General features: G+C 42.9%; 2 protein-coding genes across 3 annotated transcripts in view; one reads left to right on the top strand and one right to left on the bottom strand.

Annotated features, from left to right (window-relative positions):
• Positions 1–627: 627 nt before the first annotated feature.
• Positions 628–6,620, top strand: paqr3a (progestin and adipoQ receptor family member IIIa). Its single transcript, XM_076149502.1, has 8 exons — positions 628–1,200; positions 1,769–2,001; positions 2,128–2,290; positions 2,460–2,615; positions 4,616–4,813; positions 5,070–5,160; positions 5,350–5,538; positions 5,622–6,620. Exons 2-7 carry the CDS (start codon positions 1,808–1,810, stop codon positions 5,490–5,492), a joined length of 945 nt encoding a protein of 314 aa, XP_076005617.1. The 5' UTR covers positions 628–1,200; positions 1,769–1,807; the 3' UTR covers positions 5,493–5,538; positions 5,622–6,620.
• Positions 6,621–6,713: 93 nt separating this feature from the next.
• The window catches only part of bmp2k (BMP2 inducible kinase), a 29,982-nt gene continuing 17,443 nt past the window's right edge, over positions 6,714–19,252 (bottom strand). The window contains exons 12-16 of one of the 2 annotated variants that reach the window (XM_076149500.1): positions 18,871–18,999; positions 18,122–18,342; positions 17,705–17,874; positions 16,585–16,707; positions 6,714–10,715 (exon numbers count right to left, since the gene is read on the bottom strand). In XM_076149500.1, the coding sequence (XP_076005615.1) occupies positions 9,274–10,715; positions 16,585–16,707; positions 17,705–17,874; positions 18,122–18,342; positions 18,871–18,999 (2,085 nt within the window). In that variant the 3' untranslated portion in view covers positions 6,714–9,273. The remainder of the gene's footprint in view (positions 10,716–16,584; positions 16,708–17,704; positions 17,875–18,121; positions 18,343–18,870; positions 19,000–19,252) is intronic. The other variant, XM_076149501.1, reaches the window with a different exon arrangement.

Below are 19,252 nucleotides of genomic sequence, written 5' to 3'. Positions count from 1 at the left end.
TTGTTGAACTTTATACATAGACCCTGAGGTAGAGTACAAGTGGACTGGATTTGCAATGATGTCATAAGGTACATACAGAACTTACAGGATGATGTCAAACAGCAATGAGATAGGGGAGAAACAAACAGGGAAGAAAAGAAGCAGAGAGAGGACAACCCACCCCGAAACCCCACCCAACCCCACAGTCACACAACCCCGCATTCACACAACCCCATCCTGGACTGCCTGAAATGCAAAATAAGATGATAAAATAAAATAAAAAGGAACTGATCTGTGTTCTGGTATTCAGTCACTGGTCTGGCATAGCCTGTAGATCTGTGAAATAGGAGAGGAAAGGTCGCCATCTCTGATAGAATTTATCAGTGTGGTTCCTCATAGTGTATTTGAATTTCTCGAGTCTAAGAAAGTACATTGTATCCTTAAGCCATTGCGAAATAGAGGGAGGGGTGAGGGATTTCCAATGTAGGAGCAGGCGTCGTCTGGCAAGCAAAGAGGTGACCATGATGATTTCTTTTGAAAATCCTTGCATACTGCTTGAGGTTCATGTTGTTTACCTTTGTCAGAGTCAAAGTCAGAGTCAAAGTTAGAGTCAGAGAACACATTTTCAAGTCTTAGTCAATTGAAAAGGCCCTAGCTCACCATGTTGAAAAAGTGGGGTGATAAAAAAATAAAATTCATCCTGTTACAATGTCATCGGAATCTGACCTTTACATTTTGATGCCAAATAGAAACACAAACAAGCGCAAGACTTTCATTGTGAAGCAATGTAAATGTAAAATGTAAAACGGCATGTATGTATAAACTGTGAAACATTGCATGTAACTTTGAAATGTAAAAATATCATGTGTTTGGAAGAGAAATTTCTCAGTTACTGGGATGAAAAAAAGGTTGTTGTTGTTGCTCTTCCTCTTCCTCTTCTTCTATTGACATAGTTGGATTGATATAGATATATTTTCTCCTTTTTTCCCACAGAAACATGTCCCATGAATTCAGAGTCCCACTAGTTACTTTTGGTCAGGCACTCTTCGGGCACATCACAGGTCCTTCACTGATGACGTCTGTGGTGATTTGGAACCTGTCATAGGCTTTAACTTAACAACTTGATTTTGTTTTGGAAATTCACGTTTAAAAGATATTTATTCCCATGTGTAGTCGCTGAGAGTCTAAATGGCAGAAACCAAACATACTCCACGGTAGAAGGTGAGTGTGTGTAGTTGGACTTGTGGCTCTGACAGAAGCTAATTACGCTGTTTGTAGCTCGGCGCAGGCAAAAGAAAGAAGAAGCTCGCATTAAAAACCCGTCTGGGAAATCTGATTTTGTTCCCAACAACTTAATTTAGCTGGAGGAATCTGACGTGGAAGCGTGTGTGGGCAGCTTGTTGCTAAATTATTAACTTGGGAGTGGAGTTTGGTCTAATGTTTACGGAAAGAGGACGGATCGATGCTAACCTGTGGCTAACAAGTGTCAACTCAAAATGATGCGTTCAAGTCCTTGCTTCTCAACCATTTAAAACAACTCAAACTCAATTAATAACACTGTCACCTCACTATTACTACCAACAGCACACGTTGAATCAAACAGAAATGCATTGTGTGGAATATACCATTGACAAAACTTAAATAGAGCTGTATGCAAATTACAAAACAAAACTCAACCACAGTTTAGAGAGCAGCAGGAGTCTCGATTGACCAAAATGTAACATTGTAGCATCTTACTTGTGAATTAGATTGATCTTCTTACCTGATTTGTTCTTCTTTTCATCTTCAGATCACACTCCTAAAGCACATCCACCTCACTGTTGACACCATGCCTCAGAAACTCCAGAAGAGTCCCCAAACTACCCATTACATAGAGCTGGGAGGATATCAGTACTGGCCCGTGTTGGTGCCCCGGGGGATTCGACTGTACACCTATGAACAGATCCCTGTGTTTTTGAGAGAGAACCCATACATCACAGATGGATACAGGGCCTACCTGCCCTCCAGACTGTGCATCAAAAGGTGAGTGGCAACAGGAGATCATTCGGGCTGTGTTTTAGTCTCAAAGTACACAGAATGTTTCATATTTGTGTTGGTTTTGCCTTTACCTTGCGTGTTTTGTTTGTGTGTGTCCTTCATTCCCCTCAGCCTCTTCATCCTGTCCAATGAAACGGTGAATATCTGGAGCCATCTGCTGGGCTTTCTGCTCTTTTTCTTTCTGGGCCTGTACAACATGATCTCGGCTCTCCCAGTGATTGGCGCCTCCAGAGAAGATTACGTCATCTACTCCATCGGGCTCTTCTGCTTTCAGGTACAGAGGACAGAGTCATGTGTTGACAGTTTCCATCACCCAAAGAGACACAATCATTATAAAGCAAAAACTCTCCAAACCAAACCAAACTTCCTCTCAGTCTGTTTTCCAATTTTGACACATTTCTTTCCGTCTTCCCTTCTGGTCTGAATGTGAATTGGACCCTCAGCTGTGCATGCTGTGTTCAGTGGGCTACCACCTGTTCTGCTGTCACCGCTCAGAGAAGACCAGTCGCCGCTGGATGGCGCTGGACTACGCCGGCGTCTCCATCGGCATCCTGGGCTGCTACGTCCCCGGAGTCTTCTACACTTTCTACTGCAACAACGTGAGTGAATAAGGAGCTGCACGACAAAACAAAGGTCTTTAACTTCAACTGTGTGTGTGTGTGTGTGTGTGTGTGTGTGTGTGTGTGTGTGTGTGTGTGTGTGTGTGTGTGTGTGTATTTTTATAAAGAGGAACAATCAACATCTAATTCATGAAACATATTTAGGAGACCCGGGAAAGACCGAACACCTTTATTGGAGCAGGTTGGGGTTCGGTGCCTTGCTCAAACCGAGGCAAACTGGCAACTCTTTGGCCTCCAGCTGCCAAATCCACACTTTTTGGTCCAGAGGGGGACTCGAACCTGCCACCCTCCAGTTCCCAAGCAGAGTCCCCCATGGACTGTGCCACTGGGAACCTAAGTAACGGCCTGTTCATGTTGTTGATCTAAAGACTGAAGTGCTCGTTACTACGGCGTTCATCATATCTGTAGTATAAATGTAAACACAGTTCCGTGTGTGTGTGTTGTTGTATAAAGCACAGTAGCATCTCCCCCTCACCAGGCTCCCCAGAGAGCGCTGAGAAGAACATTTGCGACCTATGCCGAGCGGTAATTGAATAAAGTGAACCGTAGCTCACAGTCTCAATCTCCTGATCGAGCCGCCGCCGCCGCTGCCAGTGAATAAACAATATCACACCTTAGCCGCGCTAATGATTTGGAAAATAGCCTTTTGATAATGCGAGCTAGTTTCAAGTTCCTTCTTTTCCAGCCACCCACCCGTGTTTCTCGTCCCCCTTTTCTGCCAGTTTTCCTTCTCTGCTCCTGCGCTAACTGTTGAAGTTCCCCCACCCCCCCCCCCCCCCCCTCCCTCCCTCTTGCATATTGGAAGCGTCGGGGTTATTTTGCCCCCAGAACGCAGCTGAAATCTGCTCCAGCCTAAACCAGATGGCCGCGTTCACAGTGTGGTCCGTCACTCCTGTTCCCCACCATATGACGTTCGCAAGTCTGAGAGCCGTCTCTGGGATGGGGGGGCGGGGGGGGGGGGGGGCCTTCCTCGCTCCTGCCAAAAGTCTAGGGCTCTGTTTCTGGGTGGCTACTTCCTACGGCTAGCCAAACTCCCTCAGCAAACAGATTTATATTTAGCCGGTAAGAAAAAAAGTCTTGTCCGAGTTTTTGAAAAATAAGAAAATCTGGAAAATAGTATCTGTGATGAATATGAGGAGGGAGAGGGAGAGAGAGAGAGAAAGAGCTGTAAGAAATTTGACTAATACCAAGTGGAACCTTGTTGCCGGTGCAAATTTATTCAGAGTGAAATTCAACAGGACTGCTCGGTTGCGTGAGGATGTGTGACTGGCCAGAGGCCGACATCCACACAAATGGCCAGAGAGAGAGAGAGATGGGAGATGAGGCGGTCCAGGCTGTGCCCACACACATTTAACAGAATCCTCACATCCAGCAACACACATGCACACACACACACACACACATGCACACACACCCCACTGCTTCTGCTTTTAAACACAAATGCTGTACATTCAGAAAAGATTCACACCTTTCTTTCCCATTTTGAATAAATAAGACTCCTTCTTCTAAAATGACCGCTAAAAGAAGAATAATGAAACTAAAGGATTATTTTAAGATTGAAGGTGATTAAGTTGTGTGTGAGTTAGGGTCTTTGTCTTTCTCTCTTTTGTCTCAAACTGTAGGATTTTAGTCACATACTGAATCAGCAGCGGCGATTAAGGGATCAATCCAAAAGTGTGTGTGTGTGTGTGTGTGTGTGTGTGTGTGTGTGTGTGTGTGTGTGTGTGTGTGTGTGTGTGTGTGTGTGTGTGTGTGTGTGTGTGTGTGTGTGTGTGTGTGTGTGTGTGTGTGTGTGTGTGTGTGTGTGTGTGTGTGTGTGTGTGTCATAAAAAAATAAAATCCAAAGCAAAGTGGCCGTTCCATGAAAGATGGAATTAAGAATTACTTTTGTCGGTTTAAACTTATTTCAGAGGAAATAGTTTTTGTTCGCAGTCAGCAGGACCTTTGACCTTTGACCTTCCGACTCTTTTCTCCCGCAGTACTGGCGTCAGGTGTATCTGGTGACGGTTCTGGCCATGATCCTGGCGGTGTTCTTCGCTCAGATCCACCCACATTATCTCAGCAAACAATGGAAGCAGCTGCGCTCGCTCATGTTCTGCTCTGTGGCCGGATACGGCCTCATTCCCACAATCCACTGGATCTGCCTCACCGGTGGTTTCTCCTCTGAGCTGGTTCAGGTGAGCGAGTCAGCGGTGACATGGAACCACTAAGTGTCCCATAACCCACAATTTAAACAAACTGTGTGTCTGCAGTCAGCAAAAAGGGTAAATAAACCAAAATGGCTCCTGATTCTTTGCTGTCCTGAAAAAAGGTTCCTTATTCCAGTGCATTTGTCCAGCGAAATGCCAAGTCTGTGTTCCTTGCGGTGGGTTCACGGGGCTCTAATGATGTGTGTTCAATCATTGGGTTCATTAAACATTTCTTTCCCTTCAGGCGTTTCTTCCTCGGATCCTGGGGATGTATTTCATCGCTGCATTAGCTTTTATTTTTTATGTTTCAAAGGTTCCTGAACGTTACTTCCCAGGTGAGCCCCCTTTTTTATATTTAACCTTCCTTTCATATTTGCTCTCATTCAGTCATTCATTCATCAGACTGTTAGTTTGGGGATGTAAAAGAACAACCTAGAGGTCTGTTGTTAGTGGAAACCATCTGTCTCACACTCACCACTGCTGATGATATTTGATGACACATCCCTGCCTTTGTTCCCTTCCAGGTCAGCTCAACTACCTGGGTGCCAGTCACCAGGTGTGGCATGTGCTGCTGGTGGTGATGTTCTACTGGTGGCATCAAGCCACAGGGTTCATCATGGCGTACAGACACAGCCAGCCCTGCACCGTCGCCCCCCAACATACATAACAACGACCCGAGCGTACCGGCACACCCAACACGCCTTTACTGCACTGTAGGCAGCACAGGTTCTTGCATGTTGTAAAATGGAACCATTCCTTTCTTTGTGTTTGTCTAAACGGGTTCTTCTTCATGCAGGGTGGTGAATGGCTACAGCCTATCCCAGCATGCTTTGGGAGGAAAGCAGGGAGACAGAGAACAGTCCATCGTAGGATTTCCACAGACAATCTCTCTCTCTCTTTGGGAGGAAACAAACACAGATGGACAAGTCTGGAACCAAGAGTCAAGATCGCAGACTTCTGGCTCAGAGGTGAAACAACAGCCTGCCTGATCGATCAAACAAATCAAGTGTCACAGCGGCTGAGAGGGCAGAGGGACACGTTTTATAGAGGTTATGTAACAATTGCTCATTTAACAGATGTAATCTGTGTGTACGACATGAAACCGTGTGGCTCTTGTTAAGTTATGCTTATTTATGTGAAATATTGTTGTAATATTGACCTTGTCCACTCCTTTTCAAAGGTTTCAAGTCAATCTGAGGGGAAGCGATCGCTTTTGGGTCTTGAACAAACTAAGCTTTGTAATAAATATGCTTTACTTTCAGGTAGGTTCATTTAAAGGGTTTTTAAAAAAGGTATTAAGCAGAAATATTTGGTGTTTCTTTCACCGATCGGTAAGTTATTATAGGGAACATTAGAGGCTTTAAATGTGTCAAGCTACAATTGTTGATAAGCACTGAATTATGTCTGAGGAGGTTCCTTTGGTGTGAGCCACGTACAGCTGCCTAAAAGCTAGATGACCTTTTAGATGACCTAAAAAAAGTCAATCTTTGCAACTCAGTTCCTGTTGAGATACAAAAGCCAAAGATGTAACAAACCATGTGTTGTTTCTTTATTGTCATATTACATAAATACTAAAGTTGATATACCAGGAGAGTGAAGTGGCGAGCAGGGGCGCAGTTACTGTTCCTGCGTTTGCCTGCTCGTCTCTGGAGAGCTCTTAAAGCAACGGACGCACATATTTCCACACATTTGCTCCCTGTTGCGTTAGTTGCTTATTATGCTGTACTGGAATCATGGCCGTGCAATGAGGTCACTAAGGTCCAGACTTCTTTGATTTGTGTCTGAGTGAGTGAAATATATGTGTATGAATAGTCAGGGGTTGAAATGGCTCCAGTCTGGCCTCTGTGTGTGTGTGTGTTTGCGTGCACTGGCACTTTTGGTCCCACCAAGTACTCCCCATCCTCCACTGACGTTAAAACTGACAGATCTCAAGCAGCTAACCCGAGCTGGCAGATGATGTGCAGCATGGGGTCAAAGTGGGTAAAAGCTAACCTAACATTACAGACATGTCATCATGAGAAGCCTTCAGAAGAACTGATGATCTAGAGCAGCGGTCTCCAACCCGGTCCTACAAGGCCAAAACTCTCCAATTACTGTATGACCTATGCCTACAACATGCGTGTGCACCATTATTCTCTGCCATTGGAAGGCTTAGAACCTGGCTCAGCACCAGCAGGTCCAATCTCTCAGGCCTGGTAACAAAGGCATGTTCACTGGAAAAGGAAATGAGACGAGGAAAGAGGGTTCTCAAGCGTCCGGCCACAGGAGGATCCAGCGAGATCATCCATGGAAAGATCATACATGTTTTGAGGATTAGTAATTTATCAAACAAGATTTCTGTTGCTTTATCACTCACTGATGATCAAACCTTGTGTGTCTGTATCCATTTTATTTTATGTAATTTAAGTAGCCATGAAGTGAAGATGTGGAGGGAAAATGTTCAATAAACTGGTTTGTGTACACACACACAGAAAAATGAGTTGTTTTCTAATAGTGGGTAATCCCAGGGAGACTTTTAAATGTCATGTCTGTTACAGATTTTAAACGTTAATCTCATTCTGGATTTCTTTTGAAAGTTTTCAATGCTTAATAACATTTAGCCACTTCATCTTTCCTTTACTGTAGCACCACTGTGCACATGAGTGAAGAGAGGCCAATTTGCAGCACAAGGTCAATAACAGCATGATGCCTAAAAAGGATGGAAAACGCAGCAACCTGTACTTTTAATTTAAAAGAATGTGACAATGCGCTTCCAAATTTGCGGAGCGATCTGCCGGTGGTTCCCCACCCGATATACAGCAGACAGACACAGTAGCCTATGGCAGACGTGTGATAGACTGTATGACTTTCAGTGTTGAAAAGTGCACTAGTTTGACCTAATTTATTCAACAATTGAACTTCCCCTTTGAGTGATTTATAAATAAAAATCTGTTGTGATTCTCTGATGTTAAACTCAGAGTTAGAAATTACACAACAATCTTTCCTGTGATCTCCTGTGTGATGTTGAGGTGCGCACACTACAGAACTGAGCACAGGAAAGGTGTACACATTGAAAGGTCTCTGGCCTGGTAGAAAACGACAAACATCTAACAATCGCAGGATCTCAGGTAAGAAATAAATAGACAAAATGAAACACGAGTCAAGTCAGTGTGTTAAGATGTTTAGTTGCTTCTGCTTCGTCTCTCATTGGCTCTTGCCAATTGTACTTGTAGGAACTTCTGCTCAAATTAGGAGCCGTATTCAGAGTTGGTGATTTGAGTGCGACTGGTTTAGTCAAAAGATGGTAAAGTGACATGCAGTCAGAGTTGCTGCATTGGTTTACACCTGCATGTCTGGGTGGCCCATGGTTAATATAATGCACATGGATGGATATCTGCAGACGCTCCTCTGTATGAGGAAACCAGTTTGGGTATCGACTCATCTCAACACTGAGTAAGGCCCTAAATGAGTGATCTCATATTTAACTTCAATCATCTCATACACACATGAAAACACAGGCCATCTAGGATTGCTCCAAGTCTGGATCAGGCTGTGACTCTGCAGTTTGGCTCCCAGGGCCTTTTCCCTCAGTCCATAAAGGTTTGTCTGTCACTGGAACATCAGAGCTAAAATGGTAAATGCAGTCTGAGCTTGGCAAATATCAAACGCTAAACCTACACTAGTAATGGAATATGGCCTCTGCACTTCTACGGACTTCTTCCTTCATTTCATAAAAGAATGTTTTGAGTTTACAGCATAAAACATTTAAGAAACTTAAAATCCAACAACCTTTAACTTTTCCTTTTATTAAGGAAGTACAATGAAAATAAATCCTAGCATTCCAAGTGGAATGCAAGACAAAGCACAGCCACATTGTGCTGTGTTGACTAATGTGAAGTTATGCATAGAGAACTTTTAAAACGAAGTGGTTAACAACTAGTCCTAAACAACCTACTGACACAAAAGGTGACACTGGCTGCTAGTGTCAGGATTTCCAAGGTACTGTGCAGCAAGGCAGAGCCATGCTCGGGTAAGGCTTTTTGGTGCTAAAAACATTGTTGGTAACTCAGAAGGCAGGCCATTAAAAAGCTTTTTTGCAAAGTGTCAAGCGGTCGGTCCAACACAGAGCCAGCTTAGAATCACAGTACAATCTTGAGTGGATTTCCATTTTCGAGTCATACTTGTCGCAACACTTTTACAAAGCGTTATGCAGCATAAAAGGCTTTTCGGCAAACGCCTACAGGCGGAACAGATTCATACACAGTCGGGAATAAACAGCCATTCTCCACAGGATTTACAATTTTTTTTTCAAACCGATCGATGTATTCAAATGTTCTTACAAAGTATTATGGCACAGCTTCACTAAAAATGTTCCCAGACTAAACGTTTAGAGGTTATTTCAACAGTGACCATTGGAATACAGATGTCGCTGTGTGTGTGTTTGTGTGTGTCGCGGGAAGACTAGGGAGTCACTCCTTTGAAGGAAAGGGTGCAGCTCCAAATGGATCGAGCTCCAACGGCTGTGAGGGTTGATGCTGCTGGGGTCCATCGTGGACGTCGACTTCTGTGAAGGGCACCGCTCCAAAATCATCTATGGTTTTGCTTTCAGCGAGCGCACCATGAAAGGAACTTGTCCTGGACTTCACATTGGCCGTGCCCATGTCACCCCTGCTCTCACCCAGACCTTGATATTGGCCATACTTGCTACCATCTTGAGGATGGAAGGGTTTGGCTCCAAACGGGTCTAAGAGAGGATCGTCCACAGGAAGTGAAGCTCCTTTGTCTTTTCCTTCACTCATTATGTCAACACTGATATTCTCTTTAGAATCAGAAGTGCTAAGGAACTCGTTACTGCTCTGAGAGTCTCTGCGGCCGACCTTCTTATGTCTGCGCACTTTTTCAGGTGTGCGAAAAGCGGGTTTGTTGGTCTTCCTGCCTACACTTGCCGTACTGTGGTGGCGTTTACCGTTGCTACTTGCGGCGAAGGCCTCCTGCTTGGTTTTTCTCTGACGTGAGGAAAGCTTCTGGAGGCTGCGCTGCTTCAACCTTTGTTGCTGCGGGCTGGCAGAGTCCTCAAAAGATGGCTGGCAGATATCTTCTGCACTTCTAGAAGTGGTCGGAGGTGGCATAGTCGGGCCTGGCTGGAAGGGAGAGAAACCAAAAATGTCAATATCCTCAGGGGAAATAGGCGGGGATTGGCTCATTGGATTATCACCGCCACTCTTGCCCGGCTTAGAAAGGTTCCTGCTGAATGGCGCTTTGATAAAAATATCAAACTCCTCCACAACGTGCTGCTCATGGCTGACTTGTCTGAATGGAGCTTCGGAAAAGATGTCAGCGCTCTCCGAGGTCCCCATAGGTGAGGCCCCTCCAAAAAAGGGAACAGCACCAAAAACATCCACAGACTCGACTGCTGGGGGAGCTCTAGCACCTCCGTGTGGTGAGTCAGGAAGGGAAATCAGAGCCATAGCGACATCACCCTCGGCTGCAGGATCTCCTTTGCCAGCGGTCACTTTCTTTGAACGCCCCTTGACCTTAGTTGGGTCGTAGTCAGAATCTGAGCTGTGTTTGTCATTCTCCTCCTCACCCTCTTCCTCAGAGTCCATCAGCAGAGGTCTCTGTCCTAAATTTTCCGGCTCAGTGTCATCGTTGAAATCTCCGTGTTCACTGTTCAGGCCCTCATCTTCCTCAGCCTCCTCATCCTCACTACTTTTTGGGGAAGGAGGGTCAGACTCAAAGTCGCTGTCGGACTCTTCCCCTGGTCTGCGGCTCTGTAGTCCTGCACCGTGACTCTTTTTGCTTGCTTTGTGCCCCTTGGCTACCTGTGGCTGCTGAGCCTCTGTGGCGGTCGAGACGGAAACAGGGACGTCGACTTCCTCTTTAGTCTGGTCAGTCTCGATCGCATCTGTTCCTGCAAGAACACAAAATTACCTCAATTAAAAGGGATTGCAATTAAATACTGTAACTTAACACACAGGGGACTTTTGAATTCATAAAACACAATACACAAATTTGATTTTTTAAATACCAAAAAGGTGAGAATCCTAGCCCACACTTACATTATAACAATGATAAATGCTTGCAGATGCTATTGGGATCATAGTGATATCTGATCCAGCCTGCGTAAGTAGCCAGGTGTAAACACAGCTCGTACAATTTGAATCGACACAATCATCGAGATAGAATCTGCACATGAGGTGAAAACCCTCCCACCCAATTCATATTCTTTTAAATCAGATCGACTGCTCTAATATTATCCGGCAATTAAGAAATATGTCCAAATTTTTACAAATACATTTCAGTTTAGACCTCTTGGTTAAAAGACAAAGAAATGTAGAGACTAAACATGACCTCATGGTTTCAGACATACTGGAATTGGATTTTCAAAAAAGCAACAATTATTTTGTTCAAATGTTCGAGAAATCTGCAGTGGTGATTTAGAAATTAGTCTAATTAGCAGGTTGGTAGCATCCAATATTATCAAAGACGGATTGTGCCATGTGCAACGAGCCAATTTTACTGCTCCTTATTAGTGGATGTCCTACATTTGAAAGCAAAGCAGAACCCCATGCTGTGAACACTAAAATGGAAACCTCTCCACGTGTTAGACCATCCAAACTGGCAGGCCCTGATGACAGTTTAGCCAAAGCACTGTTGATGAAGAATGAAACAATAGAAACGATGAAAGGAAGAAATGTTCCAACAGATTCAGACTCAGATTCAGTGTGCGGGAGCTGCCTAGCAACAACTCTCTATCTATAAATATATATACAGTATACAGTTTATAACAAGACTCAGTACAGCCATGTGCAATATCACTACAATGTTTAATGATTGAAGATTGTATCATTTAATAATTGTACTGTTTTTAAGTGTAGATTATTTGATCTGATGTAAAATCCAAACAAACAAGTTAGATAGACTTCAGTGAACATTTTGGCCTCAGTTTTGTACATACAGTACATATGTGAGTGTGTGTATGTGTGTACTATGTGTGTTACATTAAATCTGAAACAATTAAATTAAGTGCGACTGTGACTAAGGAGCAGCTTAGAACTGAGAAGCTGCTCCAATAACCGGGGACATCTGGGTTCTGCTGTGTAGCCAACTTACACACAGAGGTGAATATAACTACACACATCAATGCTGTTACATCAACTACACAATGAATAATGATACTATATTAGTGACACACTGCAAGGACAATGCTCCCACCAAGAGTAGAAATATTGAATTACATTTTTCATACACATTCTGCTGTGTATGATTACGCGCCGACACACTGCTCACCTTTGCAGTTTTGCAGGATTTGCTAAAACACAAAAACCGCAGTCTCTGAACCAAATGCTCAGTGGTTCTAAATCCATTTGTGAAAATCAATCAGTATTTTGGCAAAACCCTTAAACATGTTCAGGATGTTAGACACAATTTGCAAATCTCATCCACTCTTTTTGCAAAACCCTAAACGCGTTCTCACTCACTGAAACACATTCCATACTGTGACGCACAGGTGTTGCAAAATGTTTAACACAGGTTAAACAGTGCACAGGTGTGTTGAATGTTGATACCCGATCAGCCCATTCTGAGCAGATTCTCTGGCCACCATAATAACGACATACAGAGAAGAGAACAGGTACAGCAATTGTTTATTTTTAGGTTTTGAAGCGATTGTTCGATTTTGCCAGAATATTCAGGTGATTTGTGAATTTGCTTTTGAGAAAATGTATTATCAAGAAATGTGTTTTAGAAATTGTGAACAACTGTACTGCATGATGCTACACTGCTACATTATGAGGTCACAGGTTTTCACCTTTAACCTTGGTTATGTTCAGACTGCAGGTCAAAAGTGGCCCAGATCTTTACTGGGTCAAACCAAACATAACCCCAGCCCACTGGACCTCTGAGCTGAGAGCACTAATAACCGTCAGGCTGCAGACAATCCCTTTCTTGATAGACAAAACAGCAAATCCTTATTGTCCATCATCCTTGCAATCATCTGCTGTGAAAGAAAATGCTTGCATGTACAGACAGCCATGGTAACGACAGGAACATCTTGCTCATGTGTGGTAGCAGTGGAGAAGCACTGCTTTGTCCCTAACATATCTACTTTTAATAATTACAAATAAGGAACCAAAATGTATAATGGGTTTAAATGTTTTTTATTTATCAGTAACATTCTATAAAGAAATACATTCACACTCACAGTATGATACAATAGCTGTTACAGTCTGTTGCAAAAAAAAAAAGGGTATGTATTAGACAACTTTTCCATCTCAATGGTGTGGAGTTTCCACAAGAGAAGTGCCAGAAAATGCTGATACAGTGTGTTGAACAGCTAAAACCTAAGTTTACGAGTTGGGACATTCTTGTGTTTGTGTTCTGGGGGCTTCTAACAGATGCAACAGAGAGAAACAATCACAGAAAACTTACAAATGTAAACAACGTAACATACTTAAAAAATCTATGCTTCAAAAACAAATGGCATGGTCTTCATCCCAGGAATGTTGGGGGGAATCCTTGTCCTTGCACTTAATAATGAAAAAGTGTAAATTAACAGATCTAGTTGCCCCTTTTGTTTTGTTGTTAAGAAATGGCTTTGCCTGTGCTAAGCTTGATCCATCCACCGATACACATGAACAAGATGTTTCTGAGTATGGCCGTCTTACCCAATGAAGATGACAAATACGGCAAATAATAGAAACAAAAACTGGAGGTAAAATGCGGTTTCACCAATAAAAGCAGGCGATGGAATGGAGCAAAACATCGTACACATAAAGGTTCAGGCAAACCTTGTTCCTTTCAAACTTACCGTAGCTTAAATACACGACATTTGCTTTTATTAATTCCATACAAAAATGTGTGTGAGGTTTATGTCTGCACGAATGTCTTGAGATGCGTCACATTCTCACTTGCTGTACTAAGGCAGAATCACAGCAGCACAGTGAGGCCAAGCAAACATAAAGCCCTTCAGGATTGTATGGTCCATGGAAAAAAAACAAAAAAAACAAACAAAAGAACATTCCTCTCAGCATGCAGGCTGCATTTACGCCGTGATTGACCTGTGGTGTGTGTGTGTTGAATTATGTCGACTCCATGTCACAGATCTTGATTATGTATTGTGTCTTAATCAGAGTATATCATCGCCTCATGGCTTTCCCAGCCTCATATAGTGAATACACAATGTATAGTCAATATGAGAGAATCCTACTTGTTCTGTCCATGCATATCACAACAGACAACTAATGAAAGTGTTGAATGCATGTGTTGAAATTGTTTGTACTATTAGTGTAACACTCGTAACAAGGCAGGAGAGTAAACTTGTCTATCAGCCAATTTACTTCTTCCTTCTTAAATGTCTTCACTGGTTACCTGATTCATTTCTGGAGTAGACCAAGTTGCTACTCATCCCGCCCTAGCTACGTGTTACCTTCAGGTGTCAGACATGCATTCATTGCCCTCCTTCAATGGAGAAAATCTGGATTTGAAAAATGGAATTGCGGCTCAATTTCACCATCTTGACCAATCGTAGTGAAGCAAAGTACGATTGGGTAAGAAACTGATATCCTTTAAAAAGTATTGTTGTGTTAATATTGCTGGCCAGGTGGATAAAATGCCACACGAAGGCACATTTCTTTATAAACAAAATCTCAAATGGATATTAGAAAGATTCCCAACAAAAAGAGACTTGGAAAGTGTCAGAAGGAAATGCATAATAATCACAACGTATAAAGGATTATCAATAAAAAAAAGGCTTACAGACCAACCAGCAACGACTGTATGAGTTTGCCTGTATATGCAAACAACATTGCCAAAGTATCAAATTAGTTTTTTGTCAAAGGTGGTCATAATCTGCTTGGTTACAGCAGAAGCCAACGGAGCACACACACACACACACACACACACACACACACACACACACACACGCGCACACACACGCACCTTCTATAGAGAAACATATTTGCTCTGCACTAAGCGGAGGCATGACTGAACCGATCACTAAAGTGAGATACAAAAGAAAAAAGGTTTCTATAGCAATAGATATGATGTGAATCAGACATAGTGGCCCAAATCTGATATGGAGAAAACATTCAGATTTGGGACAACTTGACACACAAAAGCAAAAAAACAGCTGATTGAATACTAATGTTGCCGTTTATGTTCTTCAAACAAAGACACAGAGACATTGTTCAAGTGGTCCGCTCATTCGTAAAAAGCTAAACGATCGCTACCTGATGATAGCTGGCAGCTTTCATAAATTGCTGGCGGTGTGTCTGCGCATAGAGCCACCACAGAATCCCCTGAAAACGATAGAACACCCCGACACGCTGCCATGGCACAAAACATAGGAAGCTGGGGAAGAAAAGGGGGCCGATCGGAAATTTTCTTGCAAATTTCCTCATGCCGGCCCTTTGGAATGACACCTGAACCCACCAAGTAGGGTTTAAACAAGATGGATATTAAATTCAGTACAAAAGTCTATAAGATTAATTTGGTTACTATTTTTTAAAACCTTGATCCAGAAGTCTTTCTTATAGTGAGTACCAAATGAAGACGATAGAAGTTGCACACTTACATTCAAGTGCTTTTGAGGGTTATATTGCATCAACATCTCATGATACTCTACTGTAGCCACTCTACTGCATGAAGCCTTATGTTTGTGTGTAAAGAACACACACCATGATTTAGTACAGGAACAAATGTCTCTGCCACTAAAATATACCTAAGTGTTTTAGCATTGATACCGCTTATCATTAATTAAATATAGTCTATGTGTTACAAATAGCGCCCCTAGGTTGCCTATCAAAACAGTAACAATTCACATTTAAGGAGCAGGAAGTACGTAGGCACATAAGCTTATTGCTGCCACCAATGCAGTATACGTAATTTAGAGAAATACTGGATTTTCCTAGTCGCACAGTTATGCCAAGGCTACGATCACTGACGCATAAAACTGCATGCATGCAAGTGGTTAGTTTATCCAAAATGAACACCAATTGTCACCTTATATTTGAGTGGCGGTTATCCTCCGCCTCCACAGTAAAGTGCACAGTCCTAACAGTATCTGAGGCTGTCTCAAGTAAAGACAAAGCTTTTTCACAATTCTTCGCGTTGCAGGTTTTTTTTCCGATGACCAAAGAAAAGTCTGCGGCGTATTGATGTAAACAAATGTCAAACATCCAAAATTGGAAGTTCAAGTGTTTTTCCCCCCAAACGCAAAATAGAAGTACCGTGTGTTTTTGTTTTGTTTTTAACTGCAGTCTCTCTTACCACTTGTTCATCTACACATCGCTAGTGGACAACATTTTCTTTTAAGTTAGAAGCTTTGGCTCGTGTAACATTAACTCCAGTTGCATACGTTAGAAAAAAAAAAATCACTTATCTGCAATATACATTAACATGAGCAAATCAAATGTAGGGCGTGTGGTCCCACATGCATCACTCCCTGTACCATGATTGGTCAAGGGGCTGCAGGTTTTCTGTCTATTTACAATAACACCCGCTGATTTCTATAAGCCGATCTAAATTAGAAAGGATCAGCATATTCAGCTGGTTAAGCAGAAAACCTACAGCCTCTTGTGGCTCGTGAGTCTGGTTTGACAATGGTGCATCTTGACCTACACAGGGGAAGCAACTCCTAACTCTGGCAGGAGTTGTCAAAAGTAATATTGTAAGACTGGACAGTGGGTAGGAGGTTTGAAGCTGGAAAGGGAGAGGGTAGAGGAGGGGAAGGTGGCTCCACAGTGTTGGGTCCTCATGGTTGAGACTCTTCTAAGACTTGCCTGCACTGGCTACAAATGGAACTGAGCCAAACAGATCCTCTGGTTGAAGGGGCTGCTGGGCAGTGGAAGCGGCAGGAGACGGTCGATCCATTTCCACACTGGACATTCTCTCCACGGGATTTTCTGCAAGTAGAGGGTCACTGATCAATATGGATTCTGACTTGTTTTATATAGAATAGATCTATCAACATACTTTACTGCAATACATATATTTATTGCTACACAAGTGTATTTTAAACTGATTTCAGCTGACTTTAGGTGGATATGTGCGTTTTATTCTTAATTTAAATGTCCTTTTATGCATTATTTTGTCTTAGAAATGTCTTAACATGCGTTTGTGTGAGGAATATTGAGTCTCCCTAGTGTATGAAATGTGTTATTTAAATAAAGTTGTCTTGCCTTGCCATGTACTTCAAGAGACGGAAGAGGAGAAAACAGGCCATTGAACACCACCATAATTATGTTATGCCCGCCATCAGAGCCAGCTTGGGCTTGGCATTTTTTCCTTGGCTCAACAGAGGTCTCAATTGTTGACTCCCAACTTTCTAGAGATTTCTAGCAGAGATTTGGTGCTGTTGGAGCACTTGAGATCTCGCAGACATCTGTTATAAAAGTGTGGATATCCACAGACGTGCTTGGTAATTTTACCTTCATAGGTGTTTGTGTTTTGCCAATAGTGTAGGTAGGGTAACAATGTGTTATAGCAACTGCGGCGGAAGGAGTCAATTAATTAGAACAAGGAGAGCTCTGCCAGCTCGCCCCTCGCTGGTGATCCAGCCAGCCATGTGATATTTGGACCCATTACAGTCTGTGAGAGGTGTCAGATTTAGAGGAGACATAAGTTCACTTTAGGGATCTGCAGGAAGAAGAGCCTGAATTTATGGGTTAGCCTTCCACAGTGAAGCTCCCTGCTGGAGTCTACAACACAAAGGAAAATTAAACTAAAGCTCTCATGTGATCTAATGTAAAGGTGAACATTGTATTAGTAGTGTAACTTCAATACAATACATTATGTAGCTTTACAAATCTAAAGACAATGTTTTTGTTTTTCACTGACTCACTGTAAATAATTAACTTCATAATTAACTACACAAAGGAATTGGAGAAATGTGCCACTTGCTTGCTCTGAGCATGTCAAACTCCCGGTCAATAAGTTCATCTTCTGTCATCTTAGCGAAGTTGTCCTCTCCAAAGGGGTTCCAGCCTGACATGTCGGGAGGACTGCTGACTGTATTGTTGGCGCACTGGGAGGGTGGGGTGATCCCATCTGTGCCCAGCAAATGGTTTCTGCTGTAGGGTGAGGACAAAGACACTGTGTTCTTCAGACTTGAGCCCACACCTTTGTTATACCAATGATAAAGTACCAAGACCACAAAGAAAAAAAGATCAGTGCAGTTTGTCAATTTGTCGAAGCCACATGTAGCTCATGCACTGAACTTAGGTGAAATCCACCTTTGCCATGATACTCTGGTCTGAGTGTGGGTGGTGGTACATGGTAATGGTGCAGCTGGTGGGGTGAAGGGTTAGGGGACATTACCTTGAGTTAGTGTATGAAGGGTCCACAGGGGAGGGTCCCCCTATTTGGCAAATCCCAGCCCCAGTTCCAGACCCAGGTGTGGTCGTTTTATAAGAATTCATGGGGATCTGGAACTCAAGAGGGGATGTGTGATAGGGGAGAGGCTGCTGAGTGAGGTGTTGCTGCTGCTGCTGCTGCTGCTGCTGTTGTTGCTGGACAAAAGCCTGTTGGTACTGGTGCAGCTGTTAGGGGAGGAATAGAGGGACAAAAGGAGGAAGGGAAAGAGGAGAGGACCATTGATATCATGGTGCACAGAGATGACAACAAGATGATGAAATGATGTTAGAAACCGATTCTGGGTTGTAAAGCTGGGAGAACAGTGAAAAGGGAAAATGAGAAGATGCAAATTGTAGCCATAGTCAGTGTATGGCTCACAGAGGACTGCAACAGAATTCAACAAAACCCGGTGCTACTTATCTACTTTTAGCAGTTCCAAGGTGCTGGTTAAGACTGATGGGCGCCTATGTCTGCAATGTTTTTATTCTGTTGGTTGTCATTTCCTTCTTCTCATGTTCTTGTGTCTTTTTTGTGTTTTTCTCCATTTTCACACCAATGACACCTGCGTTATTAAAGCACTGCTGTGTTCTCTGGCTTTTTTGTTTTTCAAGCACTGTCAATAACTATATACCATTCTCATTTGTAGATATCATGTAACAATGAAAAGTAAACTGTTTCTTATTACCACATATACAGTATTTATGGGAGCTCACCATTGCTGCATACTGGGCCTGAGCATGAGCAACCTGCTGCTGGTACAGCGGCTGCATCACCATCTGTTGCTGCTGCAGCATGACCTGTTGCTGCTGAAGCTGGAGGGACTGGTGTACTGCCTGTTGATACTGACGAGGATGAAGAGGAGGATGACATGTTTAAGGGCCAAGGTTCAAGGTACGACAATAATGCCGCCTATACCGACTGTCATTTCAGTCAAACCTTTTTCTAGAATTTTTGTCCAGGTTAAAAGTTGGTATCTTATGTGACTAAGTGTGAGTACCACAACATCTTTATGTGACAATGCTCCAGTTTCTCTAAGTCTCAAAGTGAATAACAGCAGAGGGCAGTATAACTGGCTTTTAAACACAAGTTATATAT

The sequence above is a fragment of the Genypterus blacodes genome, unplaced genomic scaffold (genome assembly GCF_046128005.1).
Source record: "Genypterus blacodes isolate CSIRO-AG114 ecotype Tasmania unplaced genomic scaffold, CSIRO-AGI_Gbla_v1 ptg000045l_1, whole genome shotgun sequence".
In the NCBI taxonomy this organism is placed as follows: Eukaryota; Metazoa; Chordata; class Actinopteri; order Ophidiiformes; family Ophidiidae; genus Genypterus; species Genypterus blacodes.
The sequence above is the reverse complement of the archived record's forward strand: the minus strand, read 5'-3'. Positions and strand labels throughout refer to the sequence as shown.

What these genes read in the sequence shown, in the direction of transcription:
- paqr3a (XM_076149502.1), top strand. Translation starts at nt 1,808, where the DNA reads ATGCCTCAGAAACTCCAGAAGAGTCCCCAAACTACCCATTACATAGAG. An exon ending in TCCAGACTGTGCATCAAAAG is followed by an intron (nt 2,002 to 2,127) that starts GTGAGTGGCAAC and finishes CATTCCCCTCAG; the next exon opens with CCTCTTCATCCTGTCCAATG. An exon ending in TCCTGAACGTTACTTCCCAG is followed by an intron (nt 5,161 to 5,349) that starts GTGAGCCCCCTT and finishes GTTCCCTTCCAG; the next exon opens with GTCAGCTCAACTACCTGGGT.